The 14,838-nt window shown below is 43.6% G+C and overlaps 1 protein-coding gene and 1 pseudogene across 3 annotated transcripts in view; one reads left to right on the top strand and one right to left on the bottom strand.

Moving 5' to 3' along the window:
* The window catches only part of Gsr (glutathione-disulfide reductase), a 64,108-nt gene that overhangs the window by 29,419 nt on the left and 19,851 nt on the right, over window positions 1-14,838 (bottom strand). For all 3 annotated transcript variants that reach the window (XM_045158598.1, XM_045158600.1, XM_045158599.1), the window contains exons 4-5: window positions 7,431-7,500; window positions 2,823-2,970 (exon numbers count right to left, since the gene is read on the bottom strand). In XM_045158598.1, the coding sequence (XP_045014533.1) occupies window positions 2,823-2,970; window positions 7,431-7,500 (218 nt within the window). The remainder of the gene's footprint in view (window positions 1-2,822; window positions 2,971-7,430; window positions 7,501-14,838) is intronic.
* LOC105944661 lies at window positions 4,647-5,089 on the top strand (annotated as a pseudogene).

Raw genomic sequence — 14,838 nt, 5'->3', positions numbered from 1 at the left:
AATAAATTTAAAAAAAAAGAATTTTGGTGGGGCTAGGGAGATTGCCCAGTGGTTAAAGGCACTTGCTTGCAAAGCCTAAAGGCCCAGGTTCAATTCCCCAATACCCACATAAAGCCAGATGCATAAAGAGGCACATGCATATGGAGTCTGTTACAGTGGCAAGAGACCCTGGCATACCCACAATGCTTCTTTCTATTTCTCCCTCCCTCTCTCTCTCTCTCCCTCTCTCTCTCTCCCTCTCTCTCCCTCCCTCTCTCTCTCTCTCTCTCTCGCTCACACACACACACACACACACACACACACACACACATTAAAATTAAGAAACCAGGCATGGTGGCACATGCCTTCAATCCTAGTCTCCTGAGGCAGAAGTAGAAGGATCACCATGAGTTCAAGGCCACCCTGAGACTACATAGTGAATTTTCAGGTCTGCCTGGGCTACAGTGAGACCCTACCTTGGAAAAAAAAAAAAAGCCTGGAGAGATGCATTAGTGCAGTGGTTAAAGGTACTTGCTTACTTGCTTGCAAAGTCTAACAGCCTAACAGCCTAGGTTTGATGGACCCATGGACCATGTAAACCCAGATACACAAAGTGGCATGAGTCTGGAGTTCATTTGAAGAGGCAGGAGGCCCTAGTACACCCATTCTTTCTTTCTCTTAAATAACTTAAAAAAATGCTGGGTGTGGTGGTGCATGCCTTTAATCCCAGCACTCGGGAGGCAGAGGTAGGAGGATTGCCATGAGTTCAAGGCCACCCTGAGACCACAGCGTGAATTCCAGGTCAGCCTGAGCTACAGTGAGAGCCTACCTCGAAAAACCAAAATGCATAAGTAATAATGATAATAATTTAAAAAAGAATTTTAAGCCAGGCATGGTGGTACATGCTTTTAATTCCAGCACTTGGGAGGTAGAGGTAGAAGGATCAATGTGAGTTCGAGGCCACCCTGAGACCACATAGTGAATTCCAGGTCAGCCTGGGCTAGAGTGAAGTGAGACCCTACCTCAAAAAAACAAACAAACAAACAAACAAACAAAAAAATTAATGCGGAGGATCTGGAGAAATGGTTTAGTGGCTTTATGTTTGACAGCCCAGGTTCAATTCCCCAGTACAAACATAAAGTCAGACACAAAAAGTGGTGCATGTGTCTAGAGTTCAGTTACAGTAGCTAAAGGCCCTGTTACATTCATTCTCTCTCTCTTTCAAATAAATAATTTAAGCATTAAAAACAAAAATTGGAACTTGCCCTTGCTTTCCCTGTTCACATGTACACCTCTCTCTTTCTCTCCCTCCAACTCCACTCCACCCTCAGCCCATATCTTGTGTGCCCGCAGCCATCCCAGCCCAGGGTCTTCAACTCTTTCCCTATCCCCAGCTACTTTCCTTCCCTTGTGGCATGCCCTTCTTCTACCTCTCCCTGGGTGGGGACCTGACCCAAAGTTCCTTCCAGCTTCAAATACCTGTGGGCAGCCTCTTTCAACCTTGTCTGTCTACCTCTCTCTCTCCTCTACTCTCCCCTCCCTGTCAGTACCTCCCCTGCCCAAAAAAAAATTTTAAAAAAATTAGGGGGGTGGGAGATGGCTTAGTGGTTAAGGCACTTGCATGCAAAGCCAAAGGACAAGATTTAATTCCTCAGTAGCCATATAAAGCCAGATGCGCAAGGTGTTGTGTACATCTAGGGTTCACTGGCAATGGCTGGAGGCCCTGGCGTGCCCATTCTTTATCTATCAGGCCTCTTTCCCACCATCCCCTTCTGCCTGGATGGAGTTTCCATTATAAGGTTTTAATTGTCTTCTTGCCCCCACCCTGCATTGGGGACTGAGTCGAAGCTTATACTTGCTAAACAAGCACCCTACTACCAGGCTACAGCCCAGCCCATGGCAGACCTTTTGATTATCCTTTCAGAGATTTTCCATCACATATATATGGTCTCATAGCCTTTTGTTTACTTTTTGTTTTTGGTGTGTGTATATGCACATATGTGCACATGTGGGCACAGAGGCCAGAGGAGGGGGTCATGTGCCCTCCACTGTCACTCTTCTGCTTATTTCCTTGAGCCAGAACTCATGTGATTTGATTTTGTTGTTCGACAGGCTGACTAGCAAACCCTAGAGATCCTCTTGTCCCCATCTTGCTCACCACAGGGGTTACAGGTGTGTGTAGTTACACCCAGCTTTTTTACATGGGTGCCAGGAATTGAACTTAGGTTCTCCTGCCGTCACAGCAGGCACTCTTATCTACTGAGTCATCTTCCCAGTCCTGATGTATTTATTTATCTAACAACATGGTTGCATCTCCTCCCTCTTTCCCTCCTTTTCTTTTGGTGTGTGAAGTGTTTGTGGTGTATGGATGTGTATGTGAAAATGTGCATGTTCGATGTTCATGCACGTGGAGGCTAGAAGACACCCCATAGCTAGACTGGCTAGCCCCTAGTAATCTTCCTGTCTCCAACAGTGGTAGCCAATGATGGCTACGGAAAGCTATGTGATCCAGCTCTGGGCTCAGACATTTTGGAGGTAACAGTAAGAAAATTCAGCAGGAACATCACCTTCACCTTCTCAGCATGGCAGCTTGCTGCCAGTCTCAGTTCACTACAGGTGTTTGTAAGACACATGGTGTAGTAATTGTCCAAGGAAAAGAAATCATGGGGATATAGCTTAATTGCTACTACCTAGTTAAAACTTAGGTTCCAGAGACCTTCTCTCCTGGGTGTTTTCCAAGAGTACACTAGTCTAGGAAGATTCCTTAGCATGATTTGTAAGGCTGAATGCACAGTACACCCTCCCAACTGCTATTCCTTAGCACTGGCCTTGGAAGGACTCACCAGGGATCTGGCTCTCTTGGGGGCATGAGGGCACACCGCCTGTGGCAATCAGGATGTGAGGAGCAGTGTATTTTTTCCCATTGACCTCAACTGTGGGCTGTGAACCATCTGCAAATGTTGCATATCCGTGGATGATCTCTATGTGGGCCTGGAGAAGAAACCAGCAAATTCTTAAGATAAAACAAACACACCTAGGGCCTGGAGAGATGGCTTAGTGGTTAAGGTGTTTGTCTGCAAAGCTAAAGGACCTTGGTTCAATTCTTCAGGACCCACATAAGCCAGATATACAAGGTGGCGCATGTGTCTAGAGTTTGTTTGCAGTGGCTGGAGGCCCTGGCATACTCATTCTCTCTGCTTCTTTTCTTCCGCTTTCTCAAATAAATAAATTTAAAAAAATATATATATATATTTCAAAAAAACACCCAACTGTACATGGGGACACACTCCTGTGATCCCAGAACTTGCAGTGTGGAGGCAGAAGAATCAGAAGTTCAAGGTCAACCTTGCCTACAGTAAGTTCTCAAAAAGTATCAGACAAATATATCAACTTTTTATTTCCTCAATGAATATTTTTGGTTTATTTATTTGCAAGCAGAGAGAGAGAAAGAGAGAGAGGGAGGAAGGGAGGGAGGGAGGGGGCACACCCGGCCCTTCAGCCACTGCAAATGAATTCCAGATGCACGCACCTCTTTGTGCATCTGGCTTTACGTAAGTATTGGGGGAACAAAGGATTGTTAGGTTTTGCAGGCAAACACCTTAACTACTGATCCATCTCTCAAGCCCAACTTTTACTTATTTATTTATTATTAGTTTTTGTTTGGTTTTTTGAGGTAGGGTCTTGCTCTAGCCCAGGCTGACCTGGAATTCACTAGTAGTCTCAGGGTGGCCTAGAACTCTCAGTGATCCTCCTACCTCTGCCTCCCAAGTGCTCGGATTAAAGGCATGTGCCACCACATCCAGCTGTTTTTAATTTTGTTTTATTATTTTATTTTTATTTTAGCAAGACAGAGAGAATTGGCACACTGGGGACCTCAGCCACAACAATTGAACTCCAGATGCTTGGTCACCTAGTGGGCATGTATGACTTTGCACTTGCCTTTCTTTTGTGTCTGGGATATGGAAAGAGATCAAACATGGGTCCTTTGGCTTTTCAGGCAAGTGCCTTAACCACTAGGCCATCTCTCCAGCCCCTAGGATTACAAAGTGAGTTCTAGGTCAGCCTTGGCTAGAGGAAGATCCTACTTTGAAAAATCAAAATACAGAATAATGATGATGTTGAAGAAATGGCTCAGCAGTTAAAGGCATTTTCTTGCAAAGCCTGACTATCTGGGTTCAATTCCCCAAGACCCAAGACATAAACCAGATGCACCAAGTATCTCCCTTCCTTCTTCCCTCCATCCCTCCCTCTCTTTCTCTCTCTCTACTTGCAAATAAATAAACCATGTATTTGGAGTTCATTTGCAGCAGCAAGAGGCCCTGGTGCCCCCTTTGTCCCATTCTCTCTCTCTGCTTGCAAATAAATATTTTTTTAAAAAAATTTCACAACAGGGGCAGTTGGGGCACTTTCCTGCAAAGTCTAACAACCCCAGTTTGATCCCCAATACCCACGTAAAGCCAGATGCACAAAGTGGAGCAGGCATCTGGAGTGCTTTGGAGTAGCTAGAGTCCCTGGCACACCGATTCTCTCTGTCTCTCTTCTATCTCTCTCTGCCTGCAAATAAATAAATAAAAATTATTTTTTAAAAATTTAAAGACATATCCACTTGTAAATGAGACAAGTGGCACCAGAGACAAGAGTAGAGGCCATATTTGGGACCTGACAAGATGGCTGGGTTGTCCTGTAGGATTAAGAAAACAGAGCGTTTGCTGGCAGAACCTGTTCCTGGCCTTAAAGCAGAACCAGAAGACAGCAATGCCTGTTATTTTCATGTGGTCACTGCTGGCCCCAGGATACTCCTTTGAGGGAGGAACTTTTAAACTTGAACTATTCCTTCCAGAAGAATAATACCCAATGGTGCACCTGAAGTACATTTCATGATCAAAATTTATCATCCTAAGGTAGACAAGTTGGGAAGAATATGTTTAGATATTTTTAAAGATAAGTGGTCCTCAGCACTACAGATTCCCACAGTTCTGCTACCAATCCAGGCCTTGTTCAGTGCTCCTAATCAAGATGACCCATCAGCATATGATGCTGCAGAGCAGGGAAGACCAATGAAGCCCAAGCTGCAGAAACAGCAAGAAACAAATACCACAGCCCTCACTAGTAACATTGTGACTCTGCTGTCAAGTGTAGATTCCTCCTTCAAAGAAAAAGAAAGCTTGTGACCATTTTGTATGGCTTGTCTGGAAACTTGTGTGACTCTTATTAGTAAGATATTTTTTGTTATTCTACTTTGCCTTTGTACAGTTTATTTTACTGTGTTTATTTCATTTTCCCAATGTAACAATTTTATTTAAAATTAAAATGGAAGATTCTGTTTTAGTCCTTACCATCTGACAAAGTGATTGGTAAGAGGTGGATTTTGCTGTTTTCTTTTCACTGTTGCAAGTTTGTGTTACGCTTACTAAGTGGAATATTTATGAACTGGCCCTGAGCATGCATAAGGCATCAGTATCTGACCTCCTCCCCTTTTTTTTGTTTACCTCCTGGAAATTTAAAATAAACGGGTGTGTTCTCTGAAAAAACTAAAAACAATAATAAATATAGCAGACTCCTTAATTTTCTGATCTCTATTATGAAATAATTTTAGATAGCCCTGTTAAAAAAAAAAAAAAAAACCCTGAGCGGGCGTGGTGGCACACACCTTTAATCCCAGCACTTGGGAGGCAGAGGTAGGAGGATCACTGTGAGTTCAAGGCCACCCTGAGACTCCATAGTGAATTCCAAGTCAGCCTGGGCTAGAGTGAAACCCTACCTGGGGGGGGGGGCGGGGGGGGGGGGAAACAAAAAAACAAAACAACAACAACAACAAAAAAAACCCCTGAGGTCTGGAGAGATGGCTTAGTGGTTAAGGCACTTGCCTGCAAAACCAAAGGATCCACATAAACCAGATGCACTAGGAACTGCACACGTTTGTAGTTTGTAGCTGCTGAAGGCACTGGCATGCTCATTCTCTTTCTATCTATATGCCTGCTTCTCTCTCTCTTAAATAAACAAATATTTAAAATATTCTGATGTGGGGACTGGGAAGATGACTCAGTGGTTAAAGGCACTTGTTTGCAAAGTTTGCTGACATAGGTTCAATTCCCCAGTACCCACATGAAGCTAGACACACAAAGAGGCACATACATCTGGAGTTTGTTTACAGTGGCAAGAGGCTCTGCCATGCCCATTCTCTCCCTTCTCTCTCTTTGCTTGTAGGTAAATAAAAATTCTGATGTAGGTGCTTGGGATTTAAGATCACAAAATATCCTCCAAAAATAAATGTGATTGATGATAATAATTAGTATAAAAGTCGATGAAATTAGCCATCTGTAGAAGTAATTTGCCTGCAAAATTAGTTTTTAAAACATGTTGCTAATGATCTTAGGAGGGTCCCAAGTACAATCAAGACTACTGTTATCTAAATATCACCTAAGCTACACAGAAATCTTAAGAAGCTGCAAAGGGAGGAGGGGCATATGCTGACAAGAAAAGGAAGTCAGCCAGGAGTAGAGGTGAATACCTATAATCCCAGCTCTCAGGAGTCTGAGAAGGAGGCTCACCTATGAGACCATCCTGGCCTACATACTGAGACTCTGTCTCAAAGAAACAAAAATAAAGACAAAAACAAAGATAAGAAAATGAGCAATTTAGCACAACCATCAACATCACCAGCATGGCCCTGACTGAAAGATGGAAGATATCCAAGTACTGGGGTGGAGAAGACATCAGGAGAGTAAAGAACAAATAATCACGGAGGCAAATACACCTTTACCCCCACTTTCTTGATAAGATTTCACTCATAAAAATGAACTTCTGAATCATTTGGTCTCCAAGAAGCTGTTCTGAACAAATGAACAATCACAGGTTTTTAGTCTGTTCTCTATGATCACTCCTCATTCTGATTCAAACACTGGCACACTGGACTGTAAGGTCACTCTCTCATGGGTTTGTAAGGACAGACCTATTCAAAATGCAGCCATGGTCTATGAACTTCAGCAAATACTGTCTAGTCTTCACACGATAGAGACTGGCCCACTGGTCAGAGGCTTCTGGTCAGAAAGGTCAACTTAAAATCATTAATTTAAAAATAATTAATTTGGGCTGGAGAGATGGTTTAGCAGTTAAGTGCTTGCCTGTGAAGCCTAAGGACCCCGGTTCAAGGCTTGATTTCCCAGGACCCACATTAGCCAGATGCACAATAGGGCGCACGCGTCTGGAGTTTGTTTGCAGTGGCTGGAAGCCCTGGCACGCCCATTCTTTCCCTCTCTCTCTCCCCCTCCCTCCCTCCCTCTTTCTCTTTCTGTCACTCTCAAATAAATAAAATAAATAAATAAATAAATAAAAATAATTTTACAAATGATAAGGTATGTCCAAAGGCTGTGTGTTCATCTGGTCAGACCTGGCTGCCTCCTCCACCAGCAAACAGTTCTTTCTCCAAGTTCTAAGCCCAGCATACAAACCTTGGTTAGATTGTTTTCATAGATGGTATTCAGACGGCTCACATAGGCATCTCGCTTCTCCTTTATAACCCTGTAATGAAACGCGAGTCAGTATTTAGATAAGGACTTTCCACTTTCAGCTAGTAACCAGGGCACCTGTCCCTGCACACCCTTGACTGTTTAAGAAGAATGAAGTGCACAACCGTCTCTGAAGAGCTCCATCCTTCCCTGTGTCCAACTGCTTTCCCATGTGCTGAGATTCCATTCTACTCTGGAGAATGCTCAGTTGGTACCCACAGTACATAAGCCTCTTTCTGCATAGAAAACCAGGGAAGGTGCTCTGGCACGGTACCTACTACATGGTGAACATTCACATATTTGTTGGAAAAGCCAGGCATGGTGGCGCACACCTTTAATCCCAGCACTCAGGAGGCAGATAGGAGGACTGGTGTGAGTTCAAGGCCACCCTGAGACTACATAGTGAATTCCAGGTCAGTCTGGGCTAGAGTGAGACCCTACCTTGAAAACACAAAAAGAAATCATATATACGTATGTATGTATGTATGTGTGTGTATGTGTGTGTGTGTGTGTGCATATATATATATATATATATATAAATGAAATATGGTCCCAAAAGTTTACGGCAATACCTTATAAAGCTAAACAAACAACTGCCATTAACCCACCACATCCACTTCTGGGAATACACTTGGAGAACTGAAAATAAGGTCTCAAACAGAGAAGCTGTACAACAATGTTCATGGCAGGGTCATTCATAACAGCTACAAAACAGGAACAGCCCAAAGCTGCAGCACAGATGGCTGGACTAACAGAGTGGCGCACTGTGTGAAGAGCGTGGCCTACTGCTATCCCCGACAGCATGGCAGGCCTTGAAAAGAAAGGATTATGATCCCATTTATAAAGATCTAGCACAAGCCAAGTCATACGAATAGAAAATAGATACAGAGCTGGGTGCAGCGTCATATGCCTATACTTCCAGCATTTGAGAGGCTGAAGTAAAAGATTCGCTGTGAGTTGGAGGTCAGCCTGACGTGGAATAAGACCCTGTCTCAGAAAACAAAGGAAGAAAGGAGAGATAGAATAGAGGTGCCATGGGCTAGATGGAATGGGGAATAAGGAAGTATTGTTTAATGGGCACTAGTTTTCGGTTCACGATTGTGGGAAAATTCTAGAAATGGACAGTAGTAATGGCAGAACACCGTAGATGCACTTAAAAGTCATGGATTGAACTGTACATTTAAAAATGTTACATTGAGGCCTGGAGAAATGGCATAGTGGTTAAGGTGCTTGCCTGGGAAGCCTAAGGACCCAGGTTTGATTCCCTAGTACCCATGTAAGCCTGATGCACATGGTGGCACATGTGTCTGGAGCTCATTTTTAGTGTGGCTAGAGGCCCTGATGCAACCATTCTCTATCTGTATCTGCTCCCCTTCAAATAAGTAAATAAATAAATAAATATTTTTTAAAAGCTACATTGCCCAGGCATAGTGGTGTGTGCCTTTAATCCCAGCACTTGGGAGGCAGAGGTAGAAGGATCAGCACAAGTTTGAGGCCACCCTGAGACTACATAGTGAATTCCAGGTCAGCCTGAGCTACAGTAAAACCCTACCTTGAAAATAAAAAAAAAAAAAAAAGTTACATTGAAGCCAGAATAGTGCATGCCATTAATCACAGCACTCAGGAGGCAGAGGTAGGAGTATCACTTGATTTTGAGGCCAGCCTGAGAATACATAGTGAAGTCCAGGTCATCCTGGACAAGAGTGAGACCCTACCTTGAAAAACAAAATAAAACAAAACAAAAGAATACAAAACAAAAAAATTACAGTGAAGACTGGGCATGGTGGTGCACACCTTTAATTCCAGCACTCGGGAGGCAGAGGTAGGAGGATCACGGTGAGTTTGTGGCCACCCTGAGACTACATAGTGAATTCCAGATCAGCCTGAGCTAGAGTGAGACCCTAACTTGAAAAATAAAACAAACAAACAAACAAAAAATTACAGTGAGCTGAAGAGGTGGCTCAGCCATTAAGGCATTTGCCTGCAGAGCCTAACAACCCAGGTTTGAGTCCCTACTACCCACATAAAGCCTGATGCACAAAGTGGCACATGCATCTGAGTTTGTTTGCAGGGACTAGAGACCTTGGCACACCCATTAATATTTTCTCTCTCTCTCTGTAAATAAATAAACACAAAGATTGCTCTGAGCTTTAGGCTAGCCCAAGACTACAGAGTGAGTTCCAGATCAGCCTGAACTAGAATGAGATCCTACCTCTAAAAATAAAATAAGAAAAAGAATGATTAAATGGGTTGGGAAGAAGAGCTCAGCCTGCCTGTTCAGGTTCAATTTCTTTCTTTTTTTTTTTTTTGATTTTTCGAGGTAGGGTCTCACTCTAGCCCAGGCTGACCTGGCATTCACTATGGAGTCTCAGGGTGGCCTCGAACTCACGGCGATCCTCCTCCCTCTGCCTCCCAAGTGCTGGGATTAAAGGTGTGCGCCACCACGCCCGGCTAGGTTCAATTTCTTAATAAAGCCACACTCACACAGTGGTACCTAAGTCTCAAGTTCACTTAAAGAGGGCAAGAGTTCCTGGTGTACCCATACTCACTCATCCTCTCTTCTCCTCAGTACTTGCAAATTAATTTTAAAAATGGTTGTGTGCTACTGGGCGTGGTGGTGCATGCCTTGAATCCCAGCACTTGGGAGGCAGAGGTAGGAGGACTGCAGTGAGGTCAAGGCCACCCTGAGACTACATAGTTATTAATTCCAGGTCAGCCTGGACCAGAGTGAGACCCTACCTTGAAAAACCAAAAAAAAAAAAAAAAAAAAAAAGTTGTGTGCTATATGTAGCAGGATGGAAATAGACCCTTATCTCTCTCCATGCACAAGAACTAAGTCCAGATGGATCAGGGACCTTAATATCAGACCTGAAAGGGGAAACTCTCAACATATTGGCAAAGGCAATGGCTTTCTGAATATAACCCCAATTACTCAGGAAATAAAACCACTGGGATCTCATGAAATTTCAAAGCTTTTGTACAGCAAAGGATACTGTGAATAGAGCAAAGAGACAACCTACAGAATGGGAGAAAATCTTTGCCAACTATACACCTGACAGAGAATTAATATCCAGAATATACAAAGAAAACAAAAAACTAAACAATAAGAAATCAAACAAGCCAATTAAAAAAAAATGAGCTATGGGATAGCAAACATCAAAAAATCAAACTAAAATAAATGCTGGCAAGGATGTGGAGAAATAGGAACACACATCCACTGTTGGTGGGAATGTAGGATGGTACAACCACTTTGGAAAGCAATATGGAGACTCCTGAGAAAGCTGACTATAGAGATATCAACAGACCCAGTTATTCCCTTACTGGGCATCTACCCTAAAACCTTCAAACCACAGGCCAGAGAGATTTGTTCAACCATGATTGTAGTGGCTCAATTCATAATAGCTAAGAGCTAGAATCAATCCAGATGTCCATCACTAGAAGAATGGATAACTAAGATGTGGTATATCTACACAATGGAGTTCTATACAGCAGTAAGAAAAAAATGACACAAAGAAATTTGAGGAAAAATGGTTGAGCCTAGAACAGATCATTCTCAGTGTACTTGCCCAATCACAGAAAAAAAATCGCCACATAGTCTCACTCATCTACAGCACCTAACCAGAATCTACCCAAGATACCTTACATACCCAGCAAGTATCTCATGGACTAGGCACTAGGATGGATGGGGAGGGAGGGGAGGACATCGAAGGGGTGGGAAACACTAATCTAGACCCAAATGGCAATGATACCATAAAATTCTACTTCCTAAAAGGCAGACCAAATGGCTGAACCTTCACCAGGCCCTTACAGGGAACACCTGAACCACAAGACACTGGAGAGGATGGGATCAAGTCTAACCTAAATCTTCTACATCTTCCCTCCCTCCCTTTCCCTCTCCCTTTCTCTCTCTCTCTCCTGTCTAACTCTTGTATATTAGTTATCTTTTTCCTCATTTTCTTAGTGGGCACTGACCTGTAACTCCCAGTACCAGCATGGGGCTACCATCCACAACGAGCTTTTGATCAGAGAAACCTACAAGGTTTCCTAAAAGAATGACAGATTTCCATCAGAGTACTTGTCCAGGTGCTAACTTACTCTCCGTTGGAGAATCTGCTTCTCTTTTTCAGATAGACACAGATCCTAAAGAGAGAGCCACCCCATCATACCTCAAAAGGGCACTGGCTGAAACTAAGGAAAATTGGTGAAACAAGCAAGGGTGCTGTTTCCTCATGAACCAGATACCAGCACAAGGGGGAAGGAGACCAACACAGAGAAAAATCAACGCCTACCAAATCAGAAAGCCAGAGCCTCAGAGGCCCCCAATACCTCATCACTGAAGCAGATCAAAAATGAATCCACATGGCTCAGGGAAATTTTGTGGAAGAGGGGGCAGAAAGAATGTCAGAGCCACATGTTGGGTCATGATATGCAGAGACATTTATCGTACCAATAACTGTGGGCTAACTCCACAATGCATGACCCATATACTCAACAAGGAGGGGCCAATGGGGAGGGGGTAGGTCACGGATGAGCCTAATAATGGTACCAAATTGCCTGTATTTGCTGAATACAAAACTAATAAAAAAAAAAAAGAACTATGGAACTAAATAGAGCGTTCTCAAAAGAAGAAATATGGATGGCAATACAAACACCTAAAAAGGTGTTCTACATCCTTAGCCATCAGGGAAACGCAAATTAAAAGTACTTTGAAATTCCATCTCCTGTCAGAATGGTTATTATCAAGAAAACAAATGACAGGGCTGGAGAGAGATGGCTTAGCAGTTAAGATACTTGCCTGCAAAGCCAAAGGACCCAGGTTTGATACCCCAGTACCCACGTAAGCCAGATGCACAAGGAGACACATGCATCTGGAGTTTGTTTGCAGTGGCTGGATGCCCTGGTGTGTCCACACACACACACTCACTCACTCTCTCTCTCTCTGCCTCCTTCTCTAATAAATAAGTAAGTAAATAAAAGAAAACAAATGACAGCTGGACATGCTGGCACATACCTTTAATCCCAGCACTTGGGAGCAGAAGTAGGAGGATCACAATGAGTTCGAGGCCACCCTGAGGCTACATAGTGAATACCAGGTCAGCCTGAACTAGAGTGAGACCCCGCCTCAAAAAAAAAAAGACAAATAAATGTTGGCAAGGATGCAGAAAAAGAGGAACCCTTCTACACTGTTGGTGACAATGTAGTCTGGTACAGCCATTGTGGAAATCAGTTTGGAGGTTCTTGAGACAGCTAAAATAGCACTCCTAGGCATTTATCCTAAGGACTCATCTCACTACTTTAAAGGTATTTGCTCATCCATGTTACCACTGCTCTATTCACAGCAGCTAGGAAATGGAACCAGCCTAGATGTCCCTCAACAGGTGAATGGATAATAAAGATGTCGTATATTCACACAATGGAGTAAAGCAGTAAAGAAAAATGAAATTATGAAAATTGCAGGGAAATGGATGGATCTGTAAAGGATTATACTAAGTGAGGTAACCCAGGCCCAGAAAGCCTAATGCCGCATGTTTTCTCTAATATGTGGATCCTAGCTACAAACATTTAGACTTGTGTGAGAGCTGGAACCAAAAATCGGCAGCAGAAGCCAGTAAGGTAGAAAAAGGCTATAAGGGAGGGAGGAGAGGGGTGGACTTAAGGGGATGGTACCATATATATGTAAGTAGAAGAACACATTAAAGGGAGTGGAATGGCCTAAGCAAGGCCAGGGGAAGAGATTGAGTAAAAGAAGTGTGTGTGGGGGTAACAATCAAAATTCAAGATATTCTCAATAATCCATATGAAAGCCTACTTTTTTTGGATAATGGCACACCCAGAAGCCATAGATTGTTACTAGAAAATTTTCAGTGCCAGGGATGGGTTACCTCCCAGTGGGTTGTTGGCCAGCCAGGCTAAATGACTGAATGGGTACAATAGTGGCATGTCTGTTCTGGGAGAAACCAACTACTCTCTAATTGGATTGGAAGCCTGCTCTATGGGAGGGAATACATGCCTAGTATTGAAAACCTAATCAAAAGTCTATGGCAGGGGAGGTCATGAGCTTTAGGGGTATAAAGCCTGCTCTTGTCTGGCTAAATGCATATATTATTCTCACAAAACTGCCCTGAAAGCTTTACACTTAATGTTCATATTCATATATTAATGCTACTCTCACTTTTGGTTAGAAGCTTCTCTTTCATTGAGATGATTCAAAAGGCAACATAGTGCTGAGAAGTGATGGAGGACTGCTGAGCATTGAAACATCTCTAGCACACCCTCCAAGGCTCAGGGTTCCTTGCAGAAGAGGTGGCAGAAAGAATGTAAGAACCAAAGGAAGGGCACTACTTACAATGCAACTGCCCAGACAGAAACTGGCCTCAATATCCATGACCTCACAGTGCCTAGCAAACTTTCACAAACCCTCATAGTAGGAGGAAAAGACGATGACATCAAAATAAAAGAGAGACTAACGGAGAGAGGGAGGGGACATGATAGAGTGGAATTGTGAAGAGAAAGTGGGGGGGGGGAATTATCATGGTTTATTATCTGAAAGTAAAGAAGTTGTCAACAAAAAAAAAATTATACATTAAAAAAAAGGACTTCCAGGTAAGATGGCAGCTTAGGAACCACACCAAACCAGCCTAGGGAGGGATTTAAGCAAAACCCCAGCAAAATACACTGTTCTTCTGAAAAGTGAAGGAGTACAGGTTATTCTTAGACACAGCAGAGAAGCCAGGGAGACCAAGACCCACCAGCGAGGAGGAAACCGGCCGAGTCCGCTGAGGAGATCGCAGCCCACAGGCCGCGCGCCTCGCGCTTCCCACCAGGCAAGCCAGGCGGCGGCGGCGGAGAGCAAGCAACAGAGTTTTCAGCTCCACCAGCCGTCTTGCAAAGTTAAGAAATCTAAAGGAAAGACAGATGAGATCAACTAAAGAGCCACTGAAAGTGCCAGCAACTCCAGAAGTCTGAGCTCTCCCATCCCCCACCATCAGAACTGAAAACCTCCAGCATTCAGCCCCAGCGGAAGCACAGCCAGCAGAGCGGACGGAAGGTACAGCTGCACAGCCCAACACGAGGGACCATGGGTGAGATTGGAAGCCACACCAAAAGCTAACGAGGCTGACAAAAAAAAACCAGGTACACAGGCCTGAACTGCAAGAGCTAATTTCTCTTCCCTTGTCAGGGCAGGTTATGGGGTATATATTCTTGGTTTGCTTTACCATTTTCAAATAACCTGTATTTGGGGGTTGGATATTGTTGCCTTTATGTATACATAGGGCCTTTGTTTTTTGCTTCTGTCATTATGGGGGGAGGGTCTGATCCAGATCCAGGTTGACCTGGAACCCAATTCAGA

This window comes from Jaculus jaculus, chromosome 9, assembly GCF_020740685.1.
Source record: "Jaculus jaculus isolate mJacJac1 chromosome 9, mJacJac1.mat.Y.cur, whole genome shotgun sequence".
NCBI classification, from domain to species: domain Eukaryota; kingdom Metazoa; phylum Chordata; class Mammalia; order Rodentia; family Dipodidae; genus Jaculus; species Jaculus jaculus.
Note: the sequence above shows the minus strand (reverse complement) of the source record. Positions and strands in the feature narration are given on the sequence as shown.